Raw genomic sequence first — 22,179 nt, 5'->3', positions numbered from 1 at the left:
AGTATCCATAATCCAACTAGACCCATAAGATGCTTAGTAGGCCAAACAGGCAACCTGAATTTAACTTTTCTTTACAAATAAAAAGAGATACACAAATGAAAGAATAGAAAAAAGAAAGAAAAAATCAATTGACCGGGGAACAGAAAACCATATTAAAAAAAAAAAAAAAATGTCGAATACAAATACCTAAAAAAATAGCAGACCACCAAAATGACAACGTTGTAATGCACAACCATAATTTTACAGACAGGTGGCGCTGCTGCGGAGTAAATGTAGCCTAAAAGGTCACTGGGGCCTGTGCGAGATGAGCCTGGCTTTGAGAGAGACGAGACCTACTGTACTCCACTAGGTATAAAATACCAAAGGATACCAGTAGAGAATGCTATATCCATTCAAACCAACACAGGCTACACCTTATGACATTTCTGCAATGAATTTTGTTTCTTTAGCAGGTGGGACGAGACCTGAGAGAGAGACGAGACCTACTGTACTCCACTGGGTATAAAATACCAAAGAATACCAGTAGATCGTGCAATATCCATTCAAACCAACACAATTCTCACTAGGCTACACCTTATGACATTTCTGCAATGAATTTCGTTTCTTTAGCAGGTGGGACATGAGACATTAGGTAGGAAGAGCCCTGCTCCTTCTTCCCATGTCTGTTCATGGGTTTCATCAGGTCGTTTTCCACAGGTGTATTAATCAAGCACCATGCAGACGGCATTCATAATCAAGGTGCTTGATTTTATACGCCTCTGGAAAGGGACTGGATGAAATACATGAATACGAGTCAGAAAGAATTTAACCCATATTCATATTTCTTTAAGCACTTTCCTTACCGCTTTTGGTTGGCCTGTTCATAATCATAAGAGAGTATTCTATTTTTAATATCAGTCTAAAATGATAGTTGCCGATTTAGTTGGAACATTTGGCACATTGATATTTGTTGGTACTTGGTAATATTTAGTAATCATAGATTATGAGAACTACTGGAACTTAAATGGAAATTCAATCTCTCCCTTTGTATCCTCTCTTTCCCAGATGGCAGATTTTTGTAGGTCAGATCTGGGTTGTAACTCTAAAACTGTGTGGATGAGCACCACTTCAGTGTCAGGATCTTCAGAGGATCCTCTTTGACCCACGGTCAGGAAACTGTTGAACTTGCACATAAGTGCAGTGTCTGACACCTTAGGCGGGGGAAGCAGGAGCAACCCATCATGTTCAGAAAGAGACGTGACTAGAAGTGAAATGAGAGGGGAGATTCTTCCTGGCCAAGCCAGAAGCTCCATAGTGTGACAGTAGCTCTTATTTCATCGTTTCTTAGTAATGTACTGTAGTCCCCACAATATTGATGCAAAAATACCATTGAACATGCTTGCACTGGTAGTTTTCTTTCGGGGGGGAAATCCAAAGTGAGTTATTGTCTCTTCCTGTCACACAAATGTCAAATGTCACACATGTGGAGCACAGTTAAAATGATGCTGGTTTTTGCACAATGATCTATTCACAGCGTGTAAACCTGCGTATAAAGCCAGATAACATGTTAAAGACCCACCTATCATTCCTGTATCTCTCATCTGTATCTTGTAATGATTTCCACGGCTATTTTGTGTGCTTTGTAGATTATCAGCATTGCACATAGTCATTTCCCCTCCATAAATAACTCCCATACAGCTCTAGATGAGATTAGATTATTAGAATATGACCTCCTTGGGTCTATTTACATTATCCACAGCAGCTCATAAGAAAGGCCTGTCAAATAATAACATATCCCGGTGCACAGGGGGGTGCTGACACAGAAAGCGTGTTTATAGAACCTTGTGCAACTTTGTTTTTTTTTTCTTTTTTCTCCCTAATATCGTTCTGGGAAGCTTGGACTCCACTAGGATTTCATGGAGCTTAGAGGAGGCTCCGGGGGAGTAAGGGCCCTGACATTTTTATGAAGTTGGAGGCTCAGGGGTGGGGGGTGTGTGTGTGGGGTGTTTTTATGGGACGTGGGTCTGCTGTGTTAGAAGTGCAGCATGTAGGCATTTATGTGAGGTAAATTACCGTAGTCCGACATTGATTTAGGTTTTGTCACGTTGGTTTTGGAACCTCTATTGAACGCCTACAGATAAACACCAAAATCTGGGCCATACTTAGACTGACCTCATGCAAAAAAAAGAGGAGAAAATGTGTTTGCTTGGAGGCCTCCACTTCTATCTAAAAATGTCCTGAAGCACTAAATGTATTGTGTGTATAGTCTAAAAACATCTTGTGGTACACAGAACCTCAATGGCCAGCAATGCAGCTGCTGAACATCTGCTGCCATGTAATGGATGTGTCCTTCCCTGGCCTCTGTCCCTGAATCCCCTCTTGCAATCTCTGGGAAATGTAAATATTTCCACCCTACACTTATAGAGTTGGCAGCAACGCAAAGCACACAGTAAATGAGGAGAGGTTCAGAGGGCAGAGTGTGTGCTACGGTAATGACGGCTTTGAAGTGAGCGCTTACCTGCGGTGGAGGTAGTTTTCTTTCGCCCCAGATTAAGTTTCAGTGATACAGGGTTGTGGTTATAAACGCCTTGTCATTGGTCTGGCTGCTGATTGTGAGAGGTGGCACTGAGTGACACTATAACTTGTTGATGATTGTAGTTATATTGGATTATAAAGAAAGCTGTGAGACAAAGACATAAGCTCCCATTGGAATTTTGAAACACACACACACACGAGACAGTGAGTGGATTTGTGTGCGATATCTGATCCCCAGAATCATTCACAAAATGACAGAGTGATTAAACAATTTCATTTCCTGGAGAGGGGACATCGGAAGGAGGGTGTTGCATCAGCTCAGCCAGTCTAACCTACTCCGACTGAATGGCTGCTTAGCCTAACTGGAACACGTCCCATGGCCTCATTCCGCAGGCTCTGTGTGCGTGCTCCCGGGGGCCGTGGCGTGGACTCTCTGCCTCCTCATCTGGCCCCGGTGCTAACTGCTAACTGCTAACTCTCTTTTTCTCTGGCGGGGGCCCCATTCCCACTGCCCTCTGTGGGCCGGCCTCATATTAAACACTAGTGACAGATCAGATCAGCGGTGGCTACAATGGCACCCTCACACAGCCCATGTCCTTTTGTTACAGACACAGAGAGCCTCTTTTTTTTTTTTTTTTCTTGGGGTGGGGTGGGGGGGAGGGGGGGATCAAAAGCCTAAGTATTCAAACTATGTACCTTTTTAATCTAATGTATTTTCTATTTATTTTTTTCACTCACAATGGTCAAAAAGTTGAGAGTGGAGCGCTGGACATTTAAAAAAAAAAAAAAGATTGCTATCTTAGCTATGCAGTAGAGGGGGAGGGGCACTGTTATATTGGTATAACAAATAACTACATTTGTATCTATTGTAAAGTTCATACTGCAATGTGTGGGAGCTTTGGGGGTGTATAATGGCTTAGAATGTAGTGCAGCAACATATTTGGGGACAATGTGCACTAAGTGTTTGGAGGAGAATGCAATGCTTTCTGCATTTGTCTGTCAACAAGTGGGGATTAGGTGCCATTTTACCATACTGAAGCTTAACATTTGTGTTTCATTGTGACCAGGTTCAGTATCCCATGTTTTCTGGCAGGTTTACATCATGGTCTTTTGGTCAACTTAGGATTTTGCAGTATAGGCTACTTGACGATGTGGACTAACTCATTTCTAAACGTTCATTAGATACTGTAGCTACCTGGCAAATAAGCCAAGCTAAGGAGCAGTTGGAATGGTTCTTCAAGAATTGAGTGAAGTGACTCAACATGTGTTAAATGTTAATGTGGTTGGGAGCAAAGACACCATTTGAATGTTTTATGGGTGAAAAGGGTAGTCTTGTGGGGACTCATAGGCTTATATTCAAGACCATGAGAGATCATTTATCACAAAGCTTGAAGATGCAGGAAAGAAGCGGAGGAAATAACCACCTCATCCAGTCAAAATGTGTCTTAGTGCATTTCCCCATATCCCAGAGACCAGTTGGGGCAGTTTTATGGCTCTGTGGCTGAGATGGTTTTGGATGTCAAGATGGCAGAATGATACAGTACAAATATTTCTGTGAAAATGTAGGGAGTAAAGTAAAAAGTTGCAATAAATCTAAGTACAGATACCTGAAAATGCTACTTAAGAACAGCACTTAAGTGTACATTGTTATTTCCCCATCTCTGAACATATTAATGGTGATATTTATAATAATAACAATATTTCCAGTTAATTATTTTTATTATTATAATTGTGTGATTACTATTGTTGTTGCTGTTTGTGTTGTTATGGTGATGGTGCGGTTGTTGTTGTTGTTACACCATCATCCTAGCAAAAGAACAGCATAAACATCTTAAAGCTTCTGCAAATCTGATTGTATAGAGTCTTAAACTGGTTATAAGCAAAGATGCTTATATCAGAGATTAAACAAAAAAAAATTGATTGGATTGGGAATTACCGAAAACCTGCCCACAATGCTGTGTTCATGACTTTCCCAGGTTTGTAAATCCATCCTGTGGGCCTGTGCCACCTGACAGGCTCACCCAGAGGGCGGTGCCTTGGTCAGAGAGGCCCATTGATGGGACCGGCACCAGCAGGTACTGGGGGAGGGGGTCCTGCTTATTACTACACTAGAAGGTTCTCGTGCGAGAAAATATTTGTCACTTGGAGATAACGTCAAGGTACATTGGTACAGTGGGATCACAAAAATATTACCATGACGTGTGGCCTTCCATGTCCTTCGCAGAAATGGTCTTGTGTTATTGGTTAATTATTGATGATGTAAAAGCCTGTGATTCTCTAAACTCCTGTGTCATGCTGAGAAAGACAAATAATGTGGGACACTTTGTGTTGTTTTCCTTGATGTTTCCAGTGTACTGTATGTTAATGCACTTTTTTTTATCGGTTTTCAATACCATTTCAAGCACATACTGCTACTAACAACAACAGCGATAGTCATGTATTATCTAATTATTAAAACAGCGGTACAAATGGACATGTTTTTCATGGATTTGATCAATTTGCAGGTTGTTGTTAGTACACTGTAACAACAACCATGACAACAGGAATAATATACAGTATGTGTTTACATATTGTGTGTGTGTGTGTGTGTGTGTGTGATCCGAGTATTTGGATCTTGTTCTCCTTTTGCCATTCAGATTTAAATAAAAGCAGTGTGTGTGTGTGTGTGTGTGTGTGTGTGTGTGTGTGTGTGTGTGTGTGTGTGTGTTGTGTGTGTGTGTGTGTGTGTGTGTGTGTGTGTGTGTGTGTGTGTGTGTGTGTGTGTGTGTGTGTGTGTGTGCATGTATGTGCGTGTGCAAGAGAGAGAGAGTGAGAGAGAGAGAGAGGGTAAGTGTTTACCTTTGCTTTACTGGTTTTTATCACACATCCCCCTTCAATAGCCTTGAACTTTGAGGTGGCCTCTGCAGACGCTTACAGACCGCTGCCCCGTGGCCGCAGGGGACCAGCGACCTATTTTGTCTGACCATGTGCTGTTGCTCTATAGCCTGCTCCACTCTGAGGAGTGCCAGAAACGTGAGGCAGGCCATGTGTCCGATAACCCTGATGGGTGCTCAGGTGGAGTTGGGGCCGACTGCACCCACTGGTCAGGGACAAGCCCCTCTAGCCCCTGAGAGGGACTCATGGCCCCCTGAGCCGCTCCAATACATCAGGACTCTTCAAGGCTATAAGAGATTCGAAGGTTTGACAGATGGGGTCAAACTGACAGAGAACTGATAATGTACTGTAAGCTTGTTATTTGAAGCCAGCTTTCACTTTTTTTGAATAATGGGTACACAAGGATTTAGGTCTTAAATGGCTGTTTCCGTGCAATGTGGACAGTTCCTGTGTGAGACCACGGTGTTATCAACACTGGGGGTCAAGGTTTTATGTCTAGGGGCGGAAGAATAGATAAAAAGCATACCTTTCACAGTTCTGTACTCTAAGTCACTTTGAGCGTAAGCATCTGTTGTGCTTACCAGCATAACAGCAGCTGATGCCCGTAAGAGTTTGTGACCGCCCTTATAGAGCATTAAATCATCTTTATGCAACGCCAAACATCTAAATAGCTGAACAGATTCAGATCTCCGGAGACAGAGCTAGTCTGAGAACCCTATACAGAGGGTTGGACTGTTTGGCCTGAAGAGTAAACAAAGTGGAAGACGGTCCTCTGAAACAGAGCACTTTCACTGGAACACTGAAGTTTTTGAAAGCGGGGAAATCTAGCTTTTGACCTGTGCCCTCGTGAAGCTCCCAGAGACCTTCTTTAGGTCTCTCTAATGAGGAGAAGCACTGAACAAAGTGAACTACTTCTTCCGTTGTGGCTATCAAGAGGTAAACAGGCAAAAACAGCCACAGCAGTGATCAAGCAAAAGATTGCATTCAATGAACTGTCTTTTGTTCAGATAGTATAGTGTTAATAACTGTCCTGTCCCTTGGGAATTTTGTAGCAACATTAATGGCTGTATGTTACTCGTAAACCTGAACAGTCAAACTAACAAAATATTTGATGATATTAATTATCTTTTTATTTATTTCCTTGATTTAATCCATTTAAGCTAAAACAAACATTTGAGTACCAGTAGCTCAAGTATTCATATTTAAGGTCACTCAAGGCAAGTAGGCTAAATAATAAAAATGTCAAATAAAAATATTGAGCAATTTCCAAACATACAGTATCTCGCATTTCTCTCAACTGACCAATGGACAGAGGCAGATATTGAACTGCAATCAGCAGGGAAGATAGCTGCTGGGTAATAAAGCCTAAACGGTGTGGTATCTACACGTGTAATCAAAGCTTCTCAACTACACAGTAAAACGGCCAGTGTTAATTTTACTCTATGAGTGTTAATTTTAACACTATTCCAGAGTTTATATAATCCTCACTCGTTAGTGTTAAAACAACACTTTCCATAGTGTTGACATATTAACACCAGCCTAGTGTTTAATAATTAACTCCATCAGAGTTCCAAAATTAACACCAGCCTAGTGTTTAATAATTAACTCCATCAGAGGTTCAAAATTAACTCTGTTGGGAGTTTAATCAACTCCATCAGTGTTTCTACCAGTTTCAAAATTCACTCTACTGGAGTTTAATATTTAACTCCACCAGTTTCTTTATTAACTCTTATCAGAGTTTCAAAATTAACTCCATTGGAGTTTAATCATTAATAAGTTTCTAGAGCCTGGAAAAAGGTTTTGTGCTTGCAAAATAGTGAGTAGAAATGAAAAATAATCATCCTAAATAATAAACATATTAATCAAACCACAGAAAATGAATTACTTTTCTTTTTCTTTATTGACCTTTGGCATGACATGGCTAAAATAATGTGCACAGGTACAATATAGGTCACTGTTCGGCCCATAGACATTTTGTTTAGCCTTACACTTGTACAAATCATTAACTGTAACAATAAACATTGTCCTCACAATCATATGCATGGAAATGTTCAGCAAAACACTGAAATAAAACATAACATAAAATATAAATTAAGAGAATTTAAATAATACTGGCAAACACTGGAATTTCATCCTTGACTTAAGTGCAAAGAACAAATCCCTCCCCATATTCAGAGCCATCAATCTTGACCCATGTTATCGAGTATCGACAGTTTTGTTAAGTGTTCCGGAGGTATACCCACACTGTAACTTGCTACCTTAACATAACTTCAATGATCATGGTGTTCACGTATGAAATGCAAGGCTCCCCGAGTTGTTCTTGACCGAACGCGGGGACACTCATCGCCGCAGTTTCTGGACGCCATGCCATAGCCTGTCCCACTCACAGGGTCGTAGAAGTGTTCCTGTAAAAAAATGTAGGCAAGAACTATGATTATCACTCTGCAAGGAAGTTGTCTGCACTCAAATTTATCAACTTTTCCCCCACATTACATGTTCATTTGATTATTCACTCAGAATTTATTAAATGATTTAACTCAAAAATGGAGTAGGGATGTCCCAATTTCGATCGAAATTACATCTCAATCTCAAAATTCGATTTTAAAGGAAGAATCGACAATGTAATGTAGCCACACCCCAAATCTCACGTCCAACATATATGCCAAGACACACACACACACACACACACGTGTTGGAAAAAAAGATCGAAAATCGAGGATCTGGAGAATCGTGACACCCCTAGAATAAGTCAATAGTTTGATCAAACCAAACCCTGTCAGCAGACATAGGTCTCCAAGACGCCTGGAAAAGATCTGAAAAACTTAATTACATCACGTTCCATTTAGAATCGTCTTATTTTGATCTTACAAATGTTGGCGCTATTTCACTGTCAAGACACAAAACACAATGTAATTAAGCTGATCAGAAGTTTTCCAGGCATCTTGGAGACGTATGTGTGCTGACAGGGAACGGTTAGTTACATTAATTTATTCAAAACAAAACCTACCCATGCATTTCAATCATGTGGCTGATGGAATATTCACAAGAAGTCTTCTTGTGCAGTGAATCAAGGTGCTTGATCTTCTATAATCCTCCATTATTTCCTCTCCCCCTGAACTCTTTTCCAGAACCTCCTGGACCATCTATACATAAGAGAAACAACAACAGTGATACACTTGCAAACAGAAAACATACCTGCACCTAACTCCACAATACAAACAACCTAGGGTCTATTTATGGTAGTATGGTAGCAAAATTACATTATTTGGTGGAGTTTTGAGCCAGACCGTTTTTTGCGTTAATACCAAATGGGTTTGCAGTGAAAGCTAAGGCGGCAGCTAGCATATCAAAAGAGAAACGCTACTTTATACCACTGAGGGTCTCTAGTGACACAACGTGCCCGCTGATTTGACACTGAACAGAACAAGAAGCCAGGCTTCCGCATTTTAGAGACCGGACAGACAAGGATTTCTCCTAGTGAGATTTTAATTTCAAATACTCACTCGTTTGGCCTTCTCTGCTGCATCTCCTATGGCAGGTGTTCTCGCCTCCTGCACCAGTGGATTGATGTGCCTTGTTTGAAGAGTCCATATCACCCCATACCACTCCACTCAAAAGTGAAGAATTTGGAGTAGAAGAATCTACTAGCGCAAATTCTGCAAAAACACAACATTGGAATCTTAAAGGGTTGCTTTTAGAATTCAATAAATCTAGTCTCTGATTTTAGTTCATTCAATTCAACAAAAGGGTGAGTCTAAATCTTTGTATCATCTCAGTGTCATTAGCATCAATGGGTGAATAAAAGCATGTTCAGGAAATTGAATACTAATCTAAGTTTCACATAAAGCCTCACCTTCAATGAAACTTTCAAAAGAACAGGCTGCAGTTTGAGATACTTTTCTAGTCCACGGTGCCGGCCCTGTTAAAACAAACAAAATCCATGATTACATCAATACGACAACCACAATGATTTGACTATCAACAGTATATCAACTAACTAGCAACAGACTTCTAAAAATTCCAATATCATTCACCATGACAAACAGCAGTGTTTTGTGTTCAAATATGTTGACATACAGTAGTCGCTACTGATTTAAAGCAACTTGACTGGTATTAAGTCAGATAATTTCATTAGGCAGTACTATAGTCTACACTATTCATAAAAAACAGAATTAACATGTAGGCTATGTCTGCTCAGCTCAGTTGTATGACTGATGGACTTAATATCCTTCTGCACTTGCATGCTTTAAGCTTGCATATTTCTACAAAATCTGAAATTAGTCTCAGCTGGCTAACTTACTTCTAAGATCTTTGACTTACCTGCACCCTCAATAGTTGATCAAACCCAAATAAAACCAACAGAAACTTACTTAATATACTGAGAATGTACACTGCACCTAACCAACCAGGCTGACCGTTACCTGTGTGCTACAAATGCCCTTGTGGTCACAGCTAGCGTTAGCTACCAGCTAAAACGTATAACCCGAATTAAATACAAATAGTGTTGAGTTAAATCAAACGTCAATTTGTCGACAGACTTATAATTAGGCAGTCAACAGATTCCTTAGTGCTGCTAGACGACCATTTACGAGAACAGTGGAATCCGGGCTGTAACCAACAAGCTAACAGATGGTTAGCTATAACCCAACCAATTTGAAATGGTCACGTTTATGTTCTTTTGTAGTACTTGGGACACTATAAACTGACATTAATATTATATTGTAGTCGACGACGAAACCTTCCCGTAATTCGAAAGGAGGTTGAAATTTTAATAGCAGCCACCGACTGTGGTAATAGCAGCTAGCTAACATGCTAACGTAACCGCTAACCGTAACCAGCTAGCGGTTACGTTAGCATGTTAGCTAGCTGCTATTACCACCGTTGGTGGCTGCTATTAAAATTTCAACCTCCTTTCGAATTACGGGAAGGTTTCGTCGTCGACTACAATATTATATTAATGTCAGTTTATAGTGTCCCAAGTACTACAAAAGAACATAAACGTGACCATTTCAAATTGGTTAGGTTATATAACCCACCGAAGTTAATGTTAGCTTGTTGGCTAGTGCTAGTTTACAAACCATTTTCCAGCTAGCGACCTAATTCTTAGTAGGTAAAACACGTTCGTATGAAAATACATACTTGTGATGTTACATTACTTAATTGTGTATTTATCGTAGTTTTCATGCTATCTTTCACAAGTAGTGGGGAGAAATTACTTTACCTTTTCATATCCCGCGCTGAACTTCAATGGCGTCCGTCTTCTTTTCAAAAAACTGAAGGACCGGATGTTCAAATAACTCCAGCCCAGTGAGCGTACATTCACTCCCACTTAAAACACTAGGTTGCGAGTTTTAATTACACTGTAGGTGTACATTCATATTCATTTAACTCCGTAAGTTACACTAATTAACACTAGTCAACACTGGAAAAAATATCACCAAAAAATCAACACTTTTCATTTTACTGTGTAGGTTATCAGTTATTCAGATTAAGAACACAATAAAATTATGTCAACAGTTGAGTAGTAGGTGTCTTAATTTTTTTATTCAGTGGACTTTCTCACAATGTTTATCCTAACCATATCCAAACATTCACCAACATTCAACTGCATCTACAGTACACCAGCACACGTCAAAGATCACTATTAAGACACAACCCATTTGATTATTTTAAGGATTTTAGCAAAGGATTGTTGTAATACGTTGTGCTAAATCATCATTTTGACTATTTTGGGTTTATAGAGGAGACTTTCAATTAAAAAAAAACAAGACTACCTATTTGGAGTTGAAAGGAAACAGAGTCAAGACATATTTTGAACACAATGTTTAATAGTTTTACATCATACACCTTTATGGTTTCTGATTTCACAAACACACTTGGAATTTATGTATTTACAATGTTAGTCTGACCAATATGTGACATAAATATCAACTCCTGGTATGATTTACAGACAGATGAGAGAGCACTGTAGAAAATAATGCCTTCACTGAAATGTATCATTTAATCAGAATTTGCTTGGATAGTTTTCTGTGTAAACAACTGAGGGTAAACTGTAGCAGATTTTGTTTTTCAGTAATATGAAAGTACAACATGGAGGTATTTCACAAATTATGTTTATGACCGTTTATAAAAGTGATTTTACAAAAACAACAGTGATTACAAGATTCTTTAACATTGTCATGATTTATCTTAACGACTGTTCTTAAATTCCAATTAGAAGATGATGGAAATGCCATTAGCCAATTTGGACCTATTTTTATACAGTCTGTGTTTTCAAATAAATATATACAAGGCATTTTTGTTCATAAAGCATGTTTTCAATGTACAACATGGGGACAAGGATGAAATACAAACATTTGTAAGTATTTACAGAAAAAAATATTTACAAATACACAGAAAAATAAGTGTAATCTGAAGGTTGACAATAATTACCGGTATCTACAGCTGGTTAAAAAAGTGAAATGGTTTTGGCACTCCCTTTTGGCCACAAAATATATGTACAAAACTTCTCACCAAAACACCAAAATGGTGAGAGTAAAGCATTTACAGACTATGGACATCCTGCCCTCTCTCACAATCCCACAAACCAATGCTTGCAACACTTTTCACACTTTCTGGCCGCTGTCATGAACAGACAGCGCCGTGGGCATCTTGTAATGTAGTATAACTGGAGATTTATGGAGGTTAAGCTTCACAACACTGTGATTTTCTGCATTTGGCAAATCAGATACATATGTCATGCAATAGAATTAAGTGCTCAGTTTCATTGCATTATGCCAGATGAAAAAACAAGCATAACTATGCTATGATTTTTCGAATTTAAGGAACGTTATTGCTTTGTCTAAAAGCACACTCAATCAAAAACGAACATATTGATACATCTCCCTATCAACCAAACGGTAAAAAGATCAGAACAAGTAGGAACTAGTGAGTTCAACTTTAGATTTAAGCATGGTGTGGATGGACCACCTGAGACACTGGACCATCTAAACAATTAGATTGCACAAACACAAAACGCAGACTAGCATCACTTAAAACACTGCATTGACCTGCATTTGAACTATCCTTACCAGCACTCCACAGACAATGCTATACATTAAATAGAACACAAAAGGTGGAATGCTCCCTAGCCGAAGTAAACTGCATTGAAATCAAGGCACAGACAGAATAGCTTATTGGCACTTTGTTTTGTTGAAGCAAGTAAAAATCCAGTAAAGCCTATTTGTCAGTTTAGCTTGTGAGCTGGATCTAGCTAGCCATTGAAAAACATTCAAACTAGTTCGCTTTTATGTGTTTCATGTGGTTTGTATTTTACATATACAACTATATCTGGCTTGAGGCAGTTCAAGACCTTGCTTTCGTAAGGTAGAGGTAGTGCACAATACACTCTAAGAGGCACACAAAAACATTCCAGGTGTACTGGACGCATATGCATGGTCTACATTCTCTTCTCACTTCTCAGGGAACTACTACAGGGCTTTCAAGGGGCTCCTTGTGAAGGTGGTTTCATAGTAACACACACACACACACACACACACACACACACACACACACACACACACACACACACACACACACACACACACACACACACACACACACACACACACACACAGCTTCCCACTGATTTGTGCATTAAACAAAAAAATCTAGAACCATGAACATTTGAGGTCTGAGGGGGACGGAACATTGGAACATGGAACGATACAATTTGCTTTAATGTCCCCATGGGGACACAATAGGCCCTGTCCTATCAATCAGGGACTGCTACATTGACCTAAGGCCCTGCCCCAAGTACCCTGTAGGGGTAATTTATGGCTGTCATCCTAAAGTAATGTTCACAGTATTTTGGTCATGGTGGGTCTGCAAAAAAACTGGATATGTTGTTCCCTCTTTCCACGAAACTTGGACCTCCAAGAGCCTCCATATAAATCACGCCTTTGGTCTTCATCCCGCCTCATTTCCACTGACAGACATGGTCACCAATGCAGACATCAAGGCATCTCGTCTTCCAGGCTGACTACCTGGCGCTGGAACAAAATGCATCGTTAGCAAGGCTATGACTGCTGCACTTGCTATACTTTCTAGCAGTTAGCATAGCACTGGTGCTGTATTCATAGAGTAAAATTAAAACTAAGATATGTAGAGGTAAATGCTTTGCTCCAAAGGAAGCTGATTTGTCCTCCTGTCTTAGTTAGGAAACCACCAAACCCAGATTTGTGTGCATGAGTGTCACAGATAGATCCTCATAGGATTTGGCCAAAGGTTAAAGATCTGCAATGCAATGTCACTTACCACAGGATAAATGTAGCCGTCTGAATTGTTTCGGCATATGTGGACTTGGTCTTCCGTAGTCTTCTGGTACACAGGGTTGTCAAAGTGAATGGTGTTGGTGTTCTTCCGCTTCCAGTGTCTCCACAGGTACATGGCCCCGACGCCAAAGGCCACCAGACATACAAGTGCTTTAGGAGAAACCAAGAGAGAACATTTTTGAGTTTGTGCTGGGCAGACTTCTGAATTCCAATATTTGGAAAGTCCAATAATATGGCTTTGAGCAGTCAAGGTCCTACCTATCGGCATTGCGATGTAGAGGGTCATGGAATTTGAGGGAGCTTTCTCTGGAACGACTACCGCCACACCATTTGGTCTGTCTGCAATATGGAGAGAGAATGAATATATCCGTGAAGAAGTAACTCGCTTATACAGTTTTTAGATCACTATGTTCATGTTGCTTTAATACCAAAGGAAACGGAGATCCAACCAAATATCTTTTTAGGAGCATTCAGTGTCCTGGCATACCTGGTTGAGTGGTGGCAGGGACCTCTGCAGTAGTCTCAGGGACTTTTGGTCTCTCTGGCTGGGTGGGTCTGGCTGGAGGCGCAGGCTGGGCAGTGGTTCTGGCATTGGAAGGTTCCTTGGTGGAGATGGGAGCGCGAGGTTGAGATGTGGTTTTGGGAGGAGTTGGTGCACGACTGGTGGCTGGAACTTTGGGCTGCACAGGAGGTGGCACAGGAACTTTGGGCTCAACGGGAGGTGGCACAGGAACTTTGGGCTCAACGGGAGGTGGTACAGTCACTGGAGCTGCGTGGAAGACATTGATCGCAAAGTTGAGTTAGAGTGAGATCTGGAGGAGATTGACCACTGGAGGAAGGTCTTCCAGGTTGTTTCTGCAAGTAGCATCAAAACTGACGTACCTGGAACACACTTTCTCATGTCTCTAGCCAGAACCATGTGGTCAGGACAGGCACAGGTATACTTTGGAGAGTATCTGGACACCTGTGGAGCGGCTAGACACAGGAACTCACAGCCTCCATTGCTCCCTCGGCACCAATCAATACCTGTGATTACAGAGAGAGTTGTCATTAGGACACGTTTACTGTTCTTCATTATTTCCTTTTCAATGGGTATATCATATCAAAGGATGCTTGTAACATGGTTGAATGGATGTGTGATAAACCACGTAAAGCTACACATATGGCTCCATACCAGTGGGTTGCTTGAGGTTATGGTACAGCACGACATCCTCAGGTGATGTCAGGTGTTCTGCCACTGGAGTGATGTCCCTGCCTGTGACACGGTTGGCACTCAGGATGGCGTTCTGGCTGACATCTGTCCAGAAGACTTTCTCCTGTGATCAACAGGAAATGACACATGGGTTCACAAGGAGTTCATCAGTCATACATCATCACACTGGACTGGTGGATATCATTGGAATTTCATAGTTATAAATGGAAGCATATCTGACAAAGGACAAAGACACGGTAGCCCCCTTGCTCACCTCAAACACAGCGACGCTGAGGGGATGGGCCAGCCTCTGCTTGTCTATGATGAGGGTGCGACGGCCACCTCCCTGGACATCAATACTGGAGAGGGTGTGGAGCTTTGAGTCCACCCAGTACAGACGCTGGTTCAGCAGGTCTAAAGAGGGGACAGGAGAGAAAGGCAACATGAGATCAGATCTAGTTTACGCCAACAGCCAAAGGATGCTTAGAAGGGATGAGTGCAGCATCAGTCTGTGTGTGGTTTGGATTGGTTCAGTGTGGAAAGGCTGTACCAATCTACCGTAAATGGATACTCACCAAGGGTGATGCCATTGGGCCACACTATGTCATCCACCACCAGGTCACTGCGGTCCCCTCCATTCAAGCCTGCCTTCTCAATCCGTGCAGGATTCCCCCAGTCAGTCCAGTACATAAAGCTGGGAAGGACAAATTCCCACGTTTGTTAAAAATAGGAGTCAAGTAGGGCATAGTTTGGGAGTCACGGGAGCAAGAGTAAATGCATGCTACTGTATAATCTGGCTTGACCTGTGCTGATAACACTTGTTTGCTCTGCCTTGTAGCTGAAAGAATAAGGCAAACTAGCAAAGGCTGACAAACACAAAATATGGGGTGGGAGAATATCTGTGTGTGGACTGAGCTGGAAAGAAATCAAATCAATCAAATCTCTTCCAATGGCTGAGTGTTATCTTCATTCACTACTTTGATTCAATATCCCTGTCAAATGAGATTTTGGAGACCTTCATGGAACCTACTTGCGAATTGGATCCACCACAATGGCACGAGGCTTGGCCAGGCCCTCCTTGAAGAGGGTTTTTCGCCGACTTCCATCAACTGTCGCCACGGAGATGGAGCCACGGAGGCTGTCGGTCCAGTAGATGGTCTTATGGACCCAGTCCACAGCAATGCCTTCAGGCGCATCGATACCTTCGCCAATGACCACACTTTGTTTAGAGGGGTCCGAGGCTGTGTCCATGGAGGTTCTAGGAGGCAAGGTGACAGTATGGTCAGATAAAAATCATGGTTTTGTCACAGGCATAGCATAAATTACATTTCATGTCTTAGTGAAGACTGCAGTGGCAGTTTACTGACAAAGGACAATAAGGTAATGAGATATTTACTTGTAGATCTTCTTCTGGGAGATGTCAGACCAGAAGATCTCCTTGGAGGCCACATTCATATCCAGAGCCACCACGTTCTTCAGCCGAGGGATGACACGTACATACTCGCTGCGGTCCAGTGTCATCTTCCTCACCTCATGGCGATTGGTAAAGAACAGGTAGGCCACCGTACCTGCCAGATCCCCAACACAATCGGAGATTACAGACTCAGCATTGTCAGTTATTAAGCAATTGCATGCACCAAGTAGCCTGACCGTGTAGTGTTGGTATCAGTTACAGTTCATTACAATACAGTGTAAGTGATGTAACATGGAAGGCGTTATGGTGTCACCTACCAGTAGCTTTGCAGGCTTTGGTGGAGGGGTCAATCTGATAGCCCTCTTTACATTCACACTTGTAGCTACCGACCAGGTTGATGCAAATCTGGCTGCACACATCTGGGTTGGCACATTCATCGATGTCTGTGTAGAGTTAGAAACAGGGGCACGGTTACATTTCACCTACCAAAATCAGGTGGATCCTGGTGCAATAGTTTGAGAATACGTCAGAATGAATGAGTCAGAATGGTGAGGGTACATATGGTGTGTACAAAGCACTGCATGTACTTTTATGCTGTGCCATCTCCCATAGAAGGCCATTCATTTTTGTGCCTGCCCACAAAGTAAATATAACCCATGTGCAAGGGTCTGATGTCCAGTCTCTGGTCCTGACCGCTCAATGGTGTTTTTTGCCCCCAATGGCACCTTCCAGGCAGCACAGCCTAAAAGGCACTACCTTTACCCTATTCCTAACCTTAACCCCCTCAACCCTCATCCTACCCCTAAACTGAGGGGAGTAGTGCCTTGGAGGCAGCGCTACCTAGAAGGCACCATTGAGGGAAAATAATACCAAAGACCGGTCCTGAGCAATGACCTCAAAAAAAAATCTCTTGCTGTGATGCAAATATTTAGTTTAAAAGAGTGTCCATCTGAATGGTCTCATCTGAATGTCCCCTTTATGTTATCCATACCAAATGTGCAAGTCTTACAGTATTTGGTGCCTGCGTGAGAGTATGTGTGAGAATATTCAGGCTCTTAGGAGACTTACCTTCACAGCGTTTCTTGTCCACTAGACGGAAACCAGTGGGACACATACATTCGTATCCAATCTTCAGGTCGTTGCAAATGTGTGAGCACCCGCCATTGTTGTACAGGCACTCATTAGTATCTGCAAAAGAGACAAAATGCCTATCACTGCCTATGCCTGGAATAGCCCACAATGTAAACAGACTCCTCCAGTCTCAGTCCAGTAAATCAAGACCTGTTGGAATGACACTGCATAATCTGTGACTGAATGCAGCCAGTCATTTGAACACTCTCAGCCATTCCACTGGCCACGAGCCACAAACTAATGCTAACCTCCATGCCTGCTGTGTTTGGGTTTCTTTGTTTTCTGAAAATCTTCTTGTGGGCTGCTGGCTACAGCAGTGGGCTGAGCTACTGTCACTGCTCTCTGTACGGATAAGCACCGGGGAAGCCGGCTCTGCACATTGATCAGAGCGTAATCCAGACACTGATCAGTGCGTAATCCAGACATTGATCAGAGCGTAATCCAGACACTGATCAGTGCGTAATCCAGACATTGATCAGAGCATAATCCAGACACTGATCAGCTGCCTGCTGCTGCCCAGGGAGCTACTCACCGCACTCTCGGAGCGGCTCGTCGGACCAGTCCCTGCAGTCGCGCTTCTTGTCGCACACCTTCTCCATGGTGATGCACTCCCCGCTGCGGCACTTGAACCTGGATGGTGCCACACAGTGGGAGACTGCCGCAGAAAAGCAGAGGCACAGAGAGAGAAAGAGAGAGAGAGAGATGGAGAGAGAGATGGAGAGAGAGATGGAGAGAAAGAGAGGAGGGAAAGGGAAGTGAGACACTGATCCTAGTGAAATCCTAATCATCACATCTTAGGTCTTTCTAATCTTGAAATAGATGAATATATCCACTGATCTAGTCCATGAAAACTAGCAATCCTATTAATTAAGCAATAAGTGAGTTGTGTATTTAAAAGAGGTTAGTGAGAGGAGAGAGGAGGTGCGTACCATTGACACAGCCCATCTCATCACTCATGTCCTTGCAGTCATAGACGTGGTTACACTGGCGGCTGCCATGGATGCAGGTTCCATCTCCGCACTGGAACTCGTCTGGGCGGCAGGTGGTGCGTGCTAAAGGCAGAGGAGAGAGGTGAGAGGAGTATGACTTTCATCCTTCATCTTATACTTTCTCTATCTAACATGCTATTTTATCCCCATGTTTATAGTTTAGCACCTGGAAAAGCCTAAATGTTGAACACAATTCTTGTCTGATTGTCTGAATGCAAATTAAAACTCTTGACTGAATTGTATGAACGTTTCAATCTACAGTAAATGTTTAAGAACAGCTAACATCGCAGTTCTAGTTTGGGAAGATCATCAGGTCTTCAGGACAAGATATAACAGGAAAGTGTCACAACAAAGAAACAGAACCACTGCAGTGGGAATGGGCAGTCTTGACTATAAAAACGTGTATGGTTAAACTTCAGCCGACTGTCAGAATACCCGACTCCACTACGATGACCAACTGATGTCAGTCCTCATGCTTAACTGAACTGAGTGTTGGTCCGTCTGGTTATCAGGTCATCTTTAGACACAGAGAGGTCTTCACTCACTGCAGTTGCTCTCGTCCGAGCGGTCCAGGCAGTCGTCTCCGCCGTCGCACCTCCAGCTCTTGTGGACGCACTCGCCGCTGCCGCAGTGGAACTCCTGGGCGGTGCAGGCCCGGGCCGGCGGCGGCTTGGTCTGCGTGCCGCAGGTGGCGGGGGCCTCGTCCGAGCCGTCGGTGCAGTCGGCATCGCCGTCGCAGGCCCACAGGCGCGGCACGCACTGCGAGTTGCTGCAGCGGAAGGAGATGGAGCTGCAGGTGGCGGTCGGGCAGGACACCTCGTCGCTGCCGTCGTCGCAGTCGGCCTCCTCGTCGCACACGAAGGACGCCGACACGCACTGGCCGCTGGCGCAACGGAACTCGCCGTTGGTGCACTGCTTTGGAGCTGGTGAGAACACAGACACAGATGGGAGTCAATGAGGGAGCAGATCACTGAAAATGTCGCTATATGTTGGGGGGGTTGTACGTACCAAATTCCAACATTATAAATCGGAGGTTTTGAAATAAAACTAATTTCCACAACGCAACATGATATAAATCGTCTTAAAAGAAGGTGAGGTGAGGTGTTTCTTGTAGTTGTATGCATTTTTGGACATGATATCTAAAGAGGTTTGTTCCGCATATCAGTATAACTCTATGGAATCCTAAAACTTTGAAGCTTAATATCTCAGACCTACTACAGAATGTAGAGAGAACGTTATAATTCTAAAGGGGACGAAATGTCATTGATTGGGCTGATACCCTCACTGATGCCAAAAGGTACTTCTGTCTGCCAAGGCTGCCTGAGAGGTGAGAGAGGTGAGAGAGGTCAGGTCAGGAGAGACAGAGGGGAAGGGTCAGCTACTCACCACATCCTTCCTCGTCAGCAGCGTTCTCACAGTCGGCTTTGCCGTCGCATTTCCACAGGTTGGGCACGCACTGGTTGAGCCGCCCACCGCAGCTGAACTCTGTCGACCGGCACGTCTTGGCCACTGCGGGAGAGACAGCAGAAGGGAATGTGAGACAGAGGACCTCTATTCCCAGGCCTGTAGAGTATAGCGGACAGGCTCTGTATGGCATCGGATTGTACTGTAATTTCTCAACTATTAGCCACGGCTTACACATTGCAAAATTTCTTCAGCTATGAGGTTAATACACGGGGGCAGTTAATATGATATTAATATCTTTTTTTTTTTTTTTTAACACAGCATAAAACACTGTCCTGCGGCTTATACACAATTGTGGCTAATACACAGGAAATTACTATATATGCATAAGATATATGAAATCAGCAAAAGTGTGAAGAAGCTGATCACAAATGTATGTAGGCTAAATCAAATACTTCTGGAGTGCTGTGAGTTGTGACGTGGATATGTGTGTTGTGAATTCATACAGTCAGAATGGGTCAATCTTATATATTTCACCACTAATGAATAACTGTTTTCCAATGATATTGCCCAGGTTCTGCGAGAGAGGTGAGGAGAGGACACTCACTGCAAACAGCTGGCAGCTCGTCAGTGCCGTCACCACAGTCGTCCGTGCCGTCACATGCCCACCTCAGAGGGATGCACTTGCCATTGCCACACTGAAAGTGCTTGGTGCCACACGTGACGGTCTCTGTCAAATAAACAAATAAAAATATTACAAGGGGCCATCGAACCATTGACTTCCTAAGAGATATGATAAAGGAAATGACCTCGTAATGGGAGTTTATAATGCAATAAAGGCTTTATCACCTATGATGACTATTCAAGTCTTACTAAGTGGTGTTTTAAGATTATATCAACTCACATCCCATGGCTATCCCAAACTATCGGCGCTCTCACATATCTTCCCTTTTCCATGTTTACTTGGCAGTTCAAACACACAGCAGCAGCACACAATCTCACTGGCAACAGTGTGATAACAGCACATAGAGTTCAGCCACCCCAGCGCGGATAAGACAGAGTGATCTTGTGCCGTGAGCAACCTGCCCCTTCCACTCTGACATATCAACACAGGCCTGTTTACCAGGACTGCCAGTCCCACCACCGTCCGCACCACAGCTAAATCTCGGCTCATCCCTGAAAACAACCATATGGCTGCCCATGCAATGACCGGGCGTGTCTGTTTGTGTCTAGGTGGGGTTGTCTCGTGTGTGGTTGATTGGTGTGGTGCTGATCTAGCTTGAGTCGATGCAGTCAGGAGGCAACAGGGTATACGCTGGTGTGGGATTATTGAGGTTGAAGGTGTGGACTAGAGTTAAGGTGTAGAACAGATTGGTTGGGGGTGGGGGAAGCATCCAGTTGGCACATAGGGCTATGTTCCTCAAGCGGCTGAGGTAACAGAAGTGTGTGATAGAAGACAGGCCCTGGAAAAATACTGAGATATGAAGACAGGAGATTTGCATACTTAGATTAGTCTCATTCTCCTTCCAAACTGTCTACTATGGATAGCCATCAACAAAGCCTTGCTGTGCAGTCCCCCACCCCATCACCATATTCAGTGAGTGGGAAGAGCTGTGTATGGACTGGAGTGGTAATGACTAGTCCCCCGACCCTCCTGGGACATGTCAGGGCCACACTGATGCCCAGGGAATCCCACTTCAGAGGCCCCAGGGCATGGTCACCTGCTCCTGACATCCAGCACGAGGGAGGAGCGAACCTATCGCACCATCGCCTGCCAAACTGGACGCGGCCGCGACTGGACATTCCGCATCATTACGTCTCAGACTGGGGTGGAGCCAAGGCTCCCCATGGACTTTGAGGGCACGGTAAAAATATGACATGTCAGCTGGTAGACCAAGAGCTGAAGAATTAATGGCTGAATTAATGGGCACAATGTAAATGGGCATTGTCGGCACAAACGGTTTAAAACCGTTTAAAAACAATACAAAACAAAGTGTCATATTTTGAATTTATTGCATGATTGCATGATTCTAACACTACATTAAAAATGGTAAGTTCTCAAGTGGTGCTAAACAAATTTATCTGGTGATAAACAATCACAAGTGGTTCAAACAAATTTATCTGGTGATAAACAATCACAAACAAAAAAAGAATCAGGGTCAAATGACAGCGAGTTGAATAAAACAGTCTTGTAAACGCATGTAGTTCCCCTCATGTGTGTGTGGGGGGGGGGGGGCTGTCATCATTCATCACGGTTGTGAATGGCGAGAGCCTGCTTTTGCACCGCCCCACGGCCACTAATGAGAGCCTCTCTCACCAGCCCCACGGTTGCCATGGAGTTGAATGCGC

General features: G+C 43.0%; 1 protein-coding gene and 1 long non-coding RNA gene across 2 annotated transcripts in view; both read right to left on the bottom strand.

The window, feature by feature from the left end:
- Positions 1–7,308: 7,308 nt before the first annotated feature.
- Positions 7,309–9,403, bottom strand: LOC134076106 (uncharacterized). The gene is made up of 4 exons (XR_009938538.1): positions 9,242–9,403; positions 8,892–9,044; positions 8,396–8,531; positions 7,309–7,793 (listed from the first exon to the last, which is right to left on the bottom strand). It is a non-coding gene; the product is annotated as an uncharacterized LOC134076106 (long non-coding RNA).
- A 1,793-nt stretch (positions 9,404–11,196) lies between these two features.
- ldlra (low density lipoprotein receptor a) overlaps positions 11,197–22,179 on the bottom strand; it is a 13,515-nt gene continuing 2,532 nt past the window's right edge. Inside the window, exons 2-18 of the mRNA XM_062531925.1 lie at positions 20,438–20,560; positions 19,813–19,935; positions 18,972–19,349; positions 18,367–18,489; positions 17,970–18,092; positions 17,375–17,494; positions 16,624–16,749; positions 16,289–16,460; positions 15,923–16,150; positions 15,468–15,586; positions 15,167–15,306; positions 14,875–15,016; positions 14,583–14,726; positions 14,188–14,469; positions 13,959–14,039; positions 13,684–13,850; positions 11,197–13,418 (exon numbers count right to left, since the gene is read on the bottom strand). Coding sequence (XP_062387909.1) covers positions 13,383–13,418; positions 13,684–13,850; positions 13,959–14,039; positions 14,188–14,469; positions 14,583–14,726; positions 14,875–15,016; positions 15,167–15,306; positions 15,468–15,586; positions 15,923–16,150; positions 16,289–16,460; positions 16,624–16,749; positions 17,375–17,494; positions 17,970–18,092; positions 18,367–18,489; positions 18,972–19,349; positions 19,813–19,935; positions 20,438–20,560 — 2,627 coding nt within the window. The 3' untranslated portion in view covers positions 11,197–13,382. The remainder of the gene's footprint in view (positions 13,419–13,683; positions 13,851–13,958; positions 14,040–14,187; positions 14,470–14,582; positions 14,727–14,874; positions 15,017–15,166; positions 15,307–15,467; positions 15,587–15,922; positions 16,151–16,288; positions 16,461–16,623; positions 16,750–17,374; positions 17,495–17,969; positions 18,093–18,366; positions 18,490–18,971; positions 19,350–19,812; positions 19,936–20,437; positions 20,561–22,179) is intronic.

The sequence above is a fragment of the Sardina pilchardus genome, chromosome 3, assembly GCF_963854185.1.
Source record: "Sardina pilchardus chromosome 3, fSarPil1.1, whole genome shotgun sequence".
NCBI lineage: Eukaryota > Metazoa > Chordata > Actinopteri > Clupeiformes > Clupeidae > Sardina > Sardina pilchardus.
Note: the sequence above shows the minus strand (reverse complement) of the source record. Positions and strands in the feature narration are given on the sequence as shown.